The sequence below is a fragment of the Carcharodon carcharias genome, chromosome 9, assembly GCF_017639515.1.
Source record: "Carcharodon carcharias isolate sCarCar2 chromosome 9, sCarCar2.pri, whole genome shotgun sequence".
NCBI classification, from domain to species: domain Eukaryota; kingdom Metazoa; phylum Chordata; class Chondrichthyes; order Lamniformes; family Lamnidae; genus Carcharodon; species Carcharodon carcharias.
The window spans coordinates 69,593,582-69,607,116 of NC_054475.1; the positions used below are offsets into that span (position 1 = coordinate 69,593,582).

Below are 13,535 nucleotides of genomic sequence, written 5' to 3' on the forward strand. Positions count from 1 at the left end.
CCCCACATACACACACACACGCACCCCCACATACACACACACACTCACCCCCACATACACACACACACTCACCCCCACATACACACACACTCACCCCCACATACACACACACGCACCCCCACATACACACACACACGCACCCCCACATACACACACACACGCACCCCCACATACACACACACACGCACCCCCACATACACACACACACGCACCCCCACATACACACACACACGCACCCCCACATACACACACACACGCACCCCCACATACACACACACACGCACCCCCACATACACACACACACGCACCCCCACACACACACACACACGCACCTCCACACACACACACACACGCACCTCCACACACACACACACACTCGCACCTCCACACACACACACGCATCCCCACACACACACACGCACCCCCACACACACACACGCCCCCCCACACACACACACGCCCCCCCACACACACACACGCCCCCCCACATACACACACACACGCCCCCCCACATACACACACACACGCACCCCCACATACACACACACACGCACCCCCACATACACACACACACGCACCCCCACATACACACACACACGCACCCCCACATACACACACACACGCACCCCCACATACACACACACACGCACCCCCACATACACACACACACGCACCCCCACATACACACACACACGCACCCCCACATACACACACACACGCACCCCCACATACACACACACACGCACCCCCACATACACACACACACGCACCCCCACACCCCCACATACACACACACACACGCACCCCCACACCCCCACATACACACACACACACGCACCCCCACATACACACACACACACCCCCACATACACACACACACGCACCCCCACATACACACACACACACACACACGCACCCCCACATACACACACACACACACACACACGCACCCCCGCATAAACGCACACACGCACCCCCGCATAAACGCACACACGCACCCCCGCATAAACGCACACACGCACCCCCGCATACACGCACACACGCACCCCCGCATACACGCACACACGCACCCCCGCATACACGCACACACGCACCCCCGCATACACGCACACACGCACCCCCGCATACACACACACACGCACCCCCGCATACACACACACACGCACCCCCGCATACACACACACACGCACCGCCGCATACACACACACACGCACCGCCGCATACACACACACACGCACCCCCGCATACACACACACGCACCCCCGCATACACACACACACGCACCCCCGCATACACACACACACGCACCCCCGCATACACACACACACACGCACCCCCGCATACACACACACACACGCACCCCCGCATACACACACACACGCACCCCCGCATACACACACACACACGCACCCCCGCATACACACACACACACGCACCCCCGCATACACACACACACGCACCCCCCGCCGACACACACACACGCACCCCCGCATACACACACACACGCACCCCCGCATACACACACACGCACACACGCACCCCCGCATACACACACACGCACACACCCGCCCCCGCATACACACAAACACACACACACCCGCCCCCGCATACACACACACACCCGCCCCCACATACACACACACACCCGCCCCCGCATACACACACACACCCGCCCCCGCATACACACACACACGCGCCCCCGCATACACACACACACGCGCCCCCGCATACACACACACACGCGCCCCCGCATACACACACACACGCGCCCCCGCATACACACACACACGCGCCCCCGCATACACACACACACGCGCCCCCACATACACACACACACGCGCCCCCACATACACACACACACGCGCCCCCACATACACACACACACGCGCCCCCACATACACACACACACGCGCCCCCACATACACACACACACGCGCCCCCACATACACACACACACGCGCCCCCACATACACACACACACGCGCCCCCACATACACACACACACGCGCCCCCACATACACACACACACGCGCCCCCACATACACACACACACGCGCCCCCACATACACACACACACGCGCCCCCACATACACACACACACGCGCCCCCACATACACACACACACGCGCCCCCACATACACACACACACGCGCCCCCACATACACACACACACGCGCCCCCACATACACACACACACGCGCCCCCACATACACACACACACGCGCCCCCACATACACACACACGCGCCCCCACATACACACACACACGCGCCCCCACATACACACACACACGCGCCCCCACATACACACACACACGCGCCCCCACATACACACACACACGCGCCCCCACATACACACACACACGCGCCCCCACATACACACACACACACGCGCCCCCACATACACACACACACACGCGCCCCCACATACACACACACACACGCGCCCCCACATACACACACACACACGCGCCCCCACATACACACACACACACGCGCCCCCACATACACACACACACACGCGCCCCCACATACACACACACACACGCGCCCCCACATACACACACACACACGCGCCCCCCACATACACACACACACACGCGCCCCCACATACACACACACACACGCGCCCCCACATACACACACACACACGCGCCCCCACATACACACACACACACGCGCCCCCACATACACACACACACACGCGCCCCCACATACACACACACACACGCGCCCCCACATACACACACACACACGCGCCCCCACATACACACACACACACGCGCCCCCACATACACACACACACACGCGCCCCCACATACACACACACACACGCGCCCCCACATACACACACACACACGCGCCCCCACATACACACACACACACGCGCCCCCACATACACACACACACACGCGCCCCCACATACACACACACACACGCGCCCCCACATACACACACACACACGCGCCCCCACATACACACACACACACGCGCCCCCACATACACACACACACACGCGCCCCCACATACACACACACACACGCGCCCCCACATACACACACACACACGCGCCCCCACATACACACACACACACGCGCCCCCACATACACACACACACACGCGCCCCCACATACACACACACACACGCGCCCCCACATACACACACACACACGCGCCCCCACATACACACACACACACGCGCCCCCACATACACACACACACACGCGCCCCCACATACACACACACACACGCGCCCCCACATACACACACACACACGCGCCCCCACATACACACACACACACGCGCCCCCACATACACACACACACACGCGCCCCCACATACACACACACACACGCGCCCCCACATACACACACACACACGCGCCCCCACATACACACACACACACGCGCCCCCACATACACACACACACACGCGCCCCCACATACACACACACACACGCGCCCCCACATACACACACACACACGCGCCCCCACATACACACACACACACGCGCCCCCCACATACACACACACACACGCCCCCCCACATACACACACACACACGCCCCCCACATACACACACACACACGCCCCCCCACATACACACACACACACGCCCCCCCACATACACACACACACACGCCCCCCCACATACACACACACACACGCCCCCCCACATACACACACACACGCCCCCCCACATACACACACACACACGCCCCCCCACATACACACACACACACGCCCCCCCACATACACACACACACGCGCCCCCCACATACACACACACACGCGCCCCCACATACACACACACACGCGCCCCCACATACACACACACACGCGCCCCCACATACACACACACACGCGCCCCCACATACACACACACACGCGCCCCCACATACACACACACACACGCCCCCCACATACACACACACACGCGCCCCCACATACACACACACACGCGCCCCCACATACACACACACACGCGCCCCCCACATACACACACACACGCGCCCCCACATACACACACACACGCGCCCCCACTACACACACACACGCGCCCCCACATACACACACACACGCGCCCCACATACACACACACACGCGCCCCCACATACACACACACACGCGCCCCCACATACACACACACACGCGCCCCCACATACACACACACACGCGCCCCCACATACACACACACACGCGCCCCCCACATACACACACACACGCGCCCCCACATACACACACACACGCGCCCCCACATACACACACACACGCGCCCCCACATACACACACACACGCGCCCCCACATACACACACACACGCGCCCCCCACATACACACACACACGCGCCCCCACATACACACACACACACGCGCCCCCCACATACACACACACACGCGCCCCCACATACACACACACACGCGCCCCCACATACACACACACACGCGCCCCCACATACACACACACACACGCGCCCCCACATACACACACACACGCGCCCCCACATACACACACACACACGCGCCCCCACATACACACACACACACGCGCCCCCACATACACACACACACACGCGCCCCCACATACACACACACACACGCGCCCCCACATACACACACACACACGCGCCCCCACATACACACACACACACGCGCCCCCACATACACACACACACACGCGCCCCCACATACACACACACACACGCGCCCCCACATACACACACACACACGCGCCCCCACATACACACACACACACGCGCCCCCACATACACACACACACACGCGCCCCCACATACACACACACACACGCGCCCCCACATACACACACACACACGCGCCCCCACATACACACACACACACGCGCCCCCACATACACACACACACACGCGCCCCCACATACACACACACACACGCGCCCCCACATACACACACACACACGCGCCCCCACATACACACACACACACGCGCCCCCACATACACACACACACACGCGCCCCCACATACACACACACACACGCGCCCCCACATACACACACACACACGCGCCCCCACATACACACACACACACGCGCCCCCACATACACACACACACACGCGCCCCCACATACACACACACACACGCGCCCCCACATACACACACACACACGCGCCCCCACATACACACACACACACGCGCCCCCACATACACACACACACACGCGCCCCCACATACACACACACACACGCGCCCCCACATACACACACACACACGCGCCCCCACATACACACACACACACGCGCCCCCACAAACACACACACACACGCGCCCCACACACACACACACACACGCGCCCCCACATACACACACACACACGCGCCCCCACATACACACACACACACGCGCCCCCACATACACACACACACACGCGCCCCCACATACACACACACACACGCGCCCCCACATACACACACACACACGCGCCCCCACATACACACACACACACGCGCCCCCACATACACACACACACACGCGCCCCCACATACACACACACACACGCGCCCCCACATACACACACACACACGCGCCCCCACATACACACACACACACGCGCCCCCACATACACACACACACACGCGCCCCCACATACACACACACACACGCGCCCCCACATACACACACACACACGCGCCCCCACATACACACACACACACGCGCCCCCACATACACACACACACACGCGCCCCCACATACACACACACACACGCGCCCCCACATACACACACACACACGCGCCCCCACATACACACACACACACGCGCCCCCACATACACACACACACACGCGCCCCCACATACACACACACACGCGCCCCCACATACACACACACACACGCGCCCCCACATACACACACACACGCGCCCCCACATACACACACACACGCGCCCCCACATACACACACACACGCGCCCCCACATACACACACACACGCGCCCCCACATACACACACACACGCGCCCCCACATACACACACACACGCGCCCCCACATACACACACACACGCGCCCCCACATACACACACACACGCGCCCCCACATACACACACACACGCGCCCCCACATACACACACACACGCGCCCCCACATACACACACACACGCGCCCCCACATACACACACACACGCGCCCCCACATACACACACACACGCGCCCCCACATACACACACACACGCGCCCCCACATACACACACACACGCGCCCCCACATACACACACACACGCGCCCCCACATACACACACACACGCGCCCCCACATACACACACACACGCGCCCCCACATACACACACACACGCGCCCCCACATACACACACACACGCGCCCCCACATACACACACACACGCGCCCCCACATACACACACACACGCGCCCCCACATACACACACACACGCGCCCCCACATACACACACACACGCGCCCCCACATACACACACGCACTCGCCCCCACATACACACACACACGCACTCACCCCCACATACACACACACACGCACTCACCCCCACATACACACACACACGCACCCCCACATACACACACACACGCACCCCCACATACACACACACACGCACCCCCACATACACACACACACGCACCCCCACATACACACACACACGCACCCCCACATACACACACACACACGCACCCCCACATACACACACACACGCACCCCCACACACACACACACACACACACACGCGCCCCCACACACACACACACACACACACACGCGCCCCCACACACACACACACACACGCGCCCCCACACACACACACACACACGCGCCCCCACACACACACACACACACGCGCCCCCACACACACACACACACACGCGCCCCCACACACACACACACAAACCCCCACACACACACACACACGCACCCCCACACACACACACACACGCACCCCCACATACACACACACACGCACCCCCACATACACACACACACGCACCCCCACATACACACACACACGCACCCCCACATACACACACACACGCACCCCCACATACACACACACACGCACCCCCACATACACACACACACGCACCCCCACATACACACACACACGCACCCCCACATACACACACACACGCACCCCCAGATACACACACACCCCCACATACACACACACACGCACCCCCAGATACACACACACCCCCACATACACACACACACACCCCTACACACACACCCCCACTTACACACACACCCCCACTTACACACACACCCCCACTTACACACACACCCCCACTTACACACACACACCCCCACTTACACACACACACCCCCACTTACACACACACACCCCCACATACACACACACACACCCACATACACACACACCCCACATACACACGCATACACACACCCCACATACACACGCATACACACACCCCACATACACACGCATACACACACCCACATACACACACACCCCACATACACACACGCACACGCGCGCCCCACCCCCGGCACCTCCTCCTCACTCACCCTCTGTCACCTCCAGCACTTTAATTTGTTCTTCCCCGGCGGCCCGCACCTCTTGTACGGGGGAGAGGATGGAGCCAAGCGCCTCGAATAGGGCTTCTTTCAGGCCCTGCTGTACGGCCCCGGTTCCGGGATTGGATTGAGCCGCTCCGCCCCGGGATCCTGCTCCCGCCGCCGCCATTTTCCGCTAAGCGGAAACCAGAAGGGCGCTTGCGCAGAACACGCACCTCCCAAAGTGGTGGAGTGCATGCGCCAAATTTACGTCATCTCGTCATAGGGTCAGGGTTCAGCGGCGGGTGTTCGGGCTGGGGATGTGCGCGTGGTGGTTATGAGAGTAGGTCTCTCTGTATGGGGGAAGGGTGGTGTTACTCAGATGAGAGTTTTTTTATTATAAGCGAAACATTACGGATGCTGGAAACCTAAAACAAAAATACTTGGTAAAGCTCAACAGATGTGACAGCATCTGCGGAGAGGAACACAGTTAACGTTTCCTGTCCGTATGACTCTTCAACAGAAGTGAGGAAATATAGAAATGAGGTGAAATATAAGTTGATAAAAGCAAAAAAACTGCGGATGCTGGAAATCCAAAACAAAAACAGAATTACCTGAAAAACTCAGCAGGTCTGTTCAACAGAACAGTTGAAGGGGCATGAGGACTCAAAACGTCAACTGTGCTCTTCTGCGCCCATGCTGCCAGATCTGAGTTTTTCCAGGTATTTCTGTTTATGTTTTTGTTTTGAAATATAAGCTAGTTGACGGGGGTGGGACAGGTAGAGCTGGATAGAGGGCCAGTGATTGGTGGAGGCAAAGAAGAGATTGCCAAAGGTGTCATAGACAAAAGGGTGTTGACGGTGATATTATCTATGTGCTAATGGTGACATTAAGGGTAGAAGACAGGATGAGCAAAGTACAGATAGCTCTAGTGGGGTTGGGGTGGGGGAAGGGATCGAAATAGGCTAAAAGATGGAGATAAAACGATAGATCAAAATAAATTTAAAAATAGGTGGGAACAGAAAAATGTATTTAAAAAATATAAATTATTGGAAAAGGGGGGATCGGAAAGGAGATGGGGATGGAGGAGAGAGTTCATGATCTGAAGTTTTGAACTCAATATTAAGTCCGGAAGGCTGTAAAGTGCCTAGTTGGAAGATGAGGTGCTGTTCCTTCAGTTTGCATTGAGCTTCACTGGAACATTGCAGCAAGCCAAGGAGGGACATGTGGGCATGAGAACAGGGTGGTGTGTTGAAATGGCAAGGGACACGGAGGTCTGGGTCATGCTTGCAGACAGACTGAAGCGGTCACCCAGTCTGCGTTTGGTCTCTCCAATGTAGAGGAGACCGCATTGGGAGCAGCAAATGCAGTAGACTAAATTGGGGGAAGTGCAAGTGATGTGCTGCTTCACTTGAAAGGAGTGTTTGGGCCCTTGGACAGTGAAGCTCAACGCAAACTGGAGGAACAGCACCTCATCTTCCAACTAGGCACTCTACAGCCTTCCAGACTTAACATTAACTTCAAATCATGAACTCCTTCCGCCATCCCCACCCCCTTTCCGATCCCCCTTTTTCTAATAATTTATATGTTTTAAATGTATTTTTCTTTTCCCATCTATTTTTAAATTTATTTTGATCTATCGTTTTATCCTTTTAGCCCATTTCGATCCCTTCCCCCTACCCCATCCCCAGTAGGGCCAATTGCCACTTGTTTGTCCTGTTTTCTACCCTTAATGTCACCATTAGCACATTCCCTAGAAAAAACCACCATCGTCAACACCCCTTTGTCCTTTTGTTTATGACAACTTTGGCAATCTCTTCTTTGCCCCCACCTATCACTGGCCCTCTATCCAGCTCTACCTGTCCCACCCCCCTCAACCAGCTAATATTTCAGGATATTTCTTTATATGTTCATGGGAATGTGGGCTTGTTGCCCATCCCTAAACTCAGAGGACATTTAAGAGTCAACGACATTGCTGTGGGTCTGGAGTCATATGTAGACCAAAAAAGGTAAAGACGGCAGATTTCCTTCCCTCAAGGGCATCAGTGAACCAGATGGGTTTATAACAACAATCGTTAGACTTTTAATTCCAGATTTTTATTCAATTCATATTCCATCATCTGCCATGGTGGGATTCGAACCCAGCTCCCCAGAGCCAGCTCCCCAGCTCCGCCAACTCCAGCATGATACCACCACCAAACACATCTCCCCTTCACCATCCTCTGGTGGCATTCCGCAGGGATCGATCCCTCCGGGACACCCTGGTCCACTCCTCCATCACCCCCTACACCTCAACCCCCTCCCATGGCACCTTCCCATGCAATCGCAGAAGGTGTTACACCTGCTCCTTTACTTCCCCCCTCCTCACAATCCAAGGGCCCAAACACTCATTTCAAGTGAAGCAGCACTTCACTTGCACTTCCCTTAATTCAGTCAACTGCATTCGCTGCTTCCAATGCAGTCTCCCCTACATTGGAGAGACCAAACGCAGATTGGGTGACCGCTTTGCAGAACATCTCCGGTCTGTCCACAAGCATGACCCAGACTTCCCTGTCGCTTGCAATTTCAATACACCACCCTGCTCGCAAGCCCACATGTCCGTCCTTGGCCTGCTCCAATGTCCCAGTGAAGCTCAACGCATACTGGAGGAACAGCACCTCATCTTCCAACTAGACACTCTACAGCCTTCCGGACTTAACATTAAGTTCAGATCATGAACTCTCTCCTCCAACCCCACCCCCTTTCCGATCCCCCTTTTCCCGTAATTTATATTTTTATATATAGTTTTTTTCCGACCTATTTTTAAATTTATTTCGATCTATCATTTTATCCCCACCTTTTAGCCCATTTCGATCCCTTCCCTCCACCCCACCCCCACTTGGGCCATCTGCTACTTGTTTGTCCTGCTTTCTACCCTTAATGTCATCATTAGCACATTCCTTAGATAATATCACCACCTTCTTTGTCCTTTTGTCTGTGACATCTTTTGGTTATCTCCACCTATCACTGGCTGCCTATCCAGCTCTACCTGTCCCACCCTTCTTCAACCAGCTTATATTTCACCACATTTCTATATTTCTTTATAAAAATAAAAATACCTGGAAAAACTCAGCAGGTCTGGATGTATCTGAGGAGAGGAACACAGTTAACGTTTCGAGTCCGTATGACTCTTCAACAGAACTAAGTGGGAGAAAAGATCAAAATAGGCTAAAAGGTGGGAATAAAACAATGAATGGAAATTCATTGTTATTCAGTGGAAATTCAGTGGTTAATGGATGTTTTTTTGGGCTGAAGGAAGGTTTGCAGTGGATTACATCAGGGGTCAGTGTTGGGACCCTCGTCCTTCCTGATATATTAATGACCTAGACCTTGGTGTAAAGGGCACAATGTCAAAGTTTGCGGATTATAAAATGTTCCGATGAAGAGTCATACGGACTCGAAATGTTAACTGTGTTCCTCTCCGCAGATTGTGCCAGACCTGCTAAGTTTTTCCAGGTGTTTTTTTTTGTTTTGGATTTCCAGCATCCGCAGTTTTTTGCTTTTATGTATTTTTTTAGTTCTGATGAAGAGTCATTCGGACTCAAAATGTTAACTGTGTTCCTCTCTGCAGATGCTGTCAGACCTGCTGAGTTTTTCCAGCTATTTTTGTTTTTGTCCCCCGAACATTACCCTGGGTCACTTGATCACCAGTCCAGTGACAATATCACTACACCATCGCCTCCCCTGTTAGCAATGGTCTAACATGTGGTGAGCTGACCTGGGTGTTGACGATCTGATCGCACATGTTTAGGAGTTCGCCGGCATGGCAGATTAAATGATGTGTTCTTGTAGTTAATTCTGTGATCTGGAGTGTTGTTTTTTCCACCTCAGATGTCATAGAGCAGTGGGAATTGACTGAAGCTCTTGAGATAATATAACACATTGTTCCCAAAAAGAGCATTCATTCATTCAACGTTTCAGGGCAAGAGTTAACAGAAATTTCTCTAAAATGAGGTGGAAAACTGGTTGTGAATGTAAAAGCTGCATGGAGGATTGAAAGAGAATCTGGGCAGCTTTACTGAGTGGGCAGTAAGATGTCAGATCCAGTGTAATGTGGAAAAAGTGAAAATTCCCGGAGGGTTGGTCACTTTGGCTGCACCTCTGAAGAAGTAAATCACTTAGTGTCACTCGTCTGCTCCTCCCTGTTACCCTTCACATTCTCCCTTTTCAGATAATAAACCAATTCCCTTTTGGATGTGTTGATTGACCCTGCCTCCACTACATTCTCAGCCAGTGTATTCCAGATCCTAACCATTCACTGTGTAAAAATTTTTCCTCATGTTGCCTTTGCTTCTTTAGCTAATTACCCTAAATCTGTGCCCTCTGGTTAACAATTCTTCCACCAATTGGAACGGTTTCTCTCTATCTTCCCTGTCCAGGACCCCTATGATTTTTCACACCTCTATCCAATTTCCTCTTGACCTTATCCAAGGAAATTGTAACTGACATTCCTCCTCCCTAGAACCATTCTCCTGAATCTTTTCTGCACCCTCCCTAATGCTTTAACATCCTTCCTAAAGTGTAGTGCCTAGAACTGGATACAATACTCTAGTTGAGACTGAACCAGTGTTTTATACAGGTTTAACATAACTTCCTTGCTCTTGTACTCTATGAACCTATTGAAAAAGTCTAGGAGACTGTATGCTTTATTAAGAAAACAAAAACAGAATTACCTGGAAAAACTCAGCAGGTCTGGCAGCATCGGCGGAGAAGAAAAGAGTTGACGTTTCGAGTCCTCATGACCCTTCAACAGAACTGAGTGAATCTTAGGAAAGGGGTGAAATATAAGCTGGTTTAAGGTGGGGGGGAGAGAAGTTGGGTGGGGGGGGGGTGGTGTGGTTGTAGGGACAAGCAAGCAGTGATCGGAGCAGATAATCAAAAGATGTCACACAAAAGAACAAAAGAACACAGAGGCATTGATGGTGGTGATATTATCTAAATGAATGTGCTAATTAAGAGTGGATGGTAGGGCACTCAAGATACAGCTCTAGTGGGGGTAGGGTGGAGAGGCTAGCAGGATATAAAAGATTTAAAAATAATGGAAATAGGTGGGAAAAGAAAAATCTATATAAATTATTGGAAAAAACAAAAGGAAAGGGGAAGAACCAGAAAGGGGGTGGGGATGGAGGAGGGAGTTCAAGATCTAAATTTGTTGAATTCAATATTCAGTCCGGAAGGCTGTAAAGTGCCTAGTCGAAAGATGAGGTGCTGTTCCTCCAGTTTGCGTTGGGCTTCACTGGAACAATGTAGCAAGCCAAGGACAGACATGTGGGCAAGTGGGCAGGGTGGAGTGTTAAAATGGCAAGCGACAGGGAGGTTTAGGTCATTCCGGTCAGAATGACCCAGTAAAGTGCCTAGTCAGAAGATGAGGTGCTGTTCCTCCAGTTTGCGTTGGGCTTCACTGGAACAATGCAGCAAGCCAAGGACAGACATGTGGGCAAGAGAGCAGGGTGGAGTGTTAAAATGGCAAGCGACAGGGAGGTTTGGATCATTCCGGTCAGAATGACCCAAACCTCCCTGTCGCTTGCCATTTTAACACTCCACCCTGCTCTCTTGCCCACATGTCTGTCCTTGGCTTGCTGCATTGTTCCAGTGAAGCCCAATGCAAACTAGAGTAACAGCACCTCAACTTCCGACTAGGCACTTTACGGCCTTCCAGACTGAATATTGAATTCAACAATTTTAGATCTTGAACTCCCTCCTCCATCCCCACCCCCTTTCTGTTTTTCCCCCTTCCTTTTGTTTTTTCCAATAACTTATATCGATTTTTCTTTTCCCACCTATTTCCATTATTTTTAAATCTTTTATGCCCTGCTAGCCTTTCCACTCCACCCCCACTAGAGCTGTACCTTGAGTGCCCTACCAACCATTCTTAATTAGCACATTCGTTTAGATAATATCACCACCATCAACGCCCCTGTGTTCTTTTGTTTGTAACATCTTTTGATTATCTGCTCCGATCACTGCTTGCTTGTCCCTACAACCA

The 13,535-nt window shown here is 54.1% G+C and overlaps 1 protein-coding gene across 2 annotated transcripts in view; it reads right to left on the reverse strand.

Annotated features, from left to right (window-relative positions):
• Window positions 1-7,739, reverse strand: part of ipo9 (importin 9) — a 141,347-nt gene extending 133,608 nt beyond the window's left edge. For both annotated transcript variants that reach the window (XM_041195955.1, XM_041195954.1), the window contains exon 1: window positions 7,523-7,739. In XM_041195955.1, the coding sequence (XP_041051889.1) occupies window positions 7,523-7,700 (178 nt within the window). In that variant the 5' untranslated portion in view covers window positions 7,701-7,739. The remainder of the gene's footprint in view (window positions 1-7,522) is intronic.
• Window positions 7,740-13,535: the final 5,796 nt, after the last annotated feature.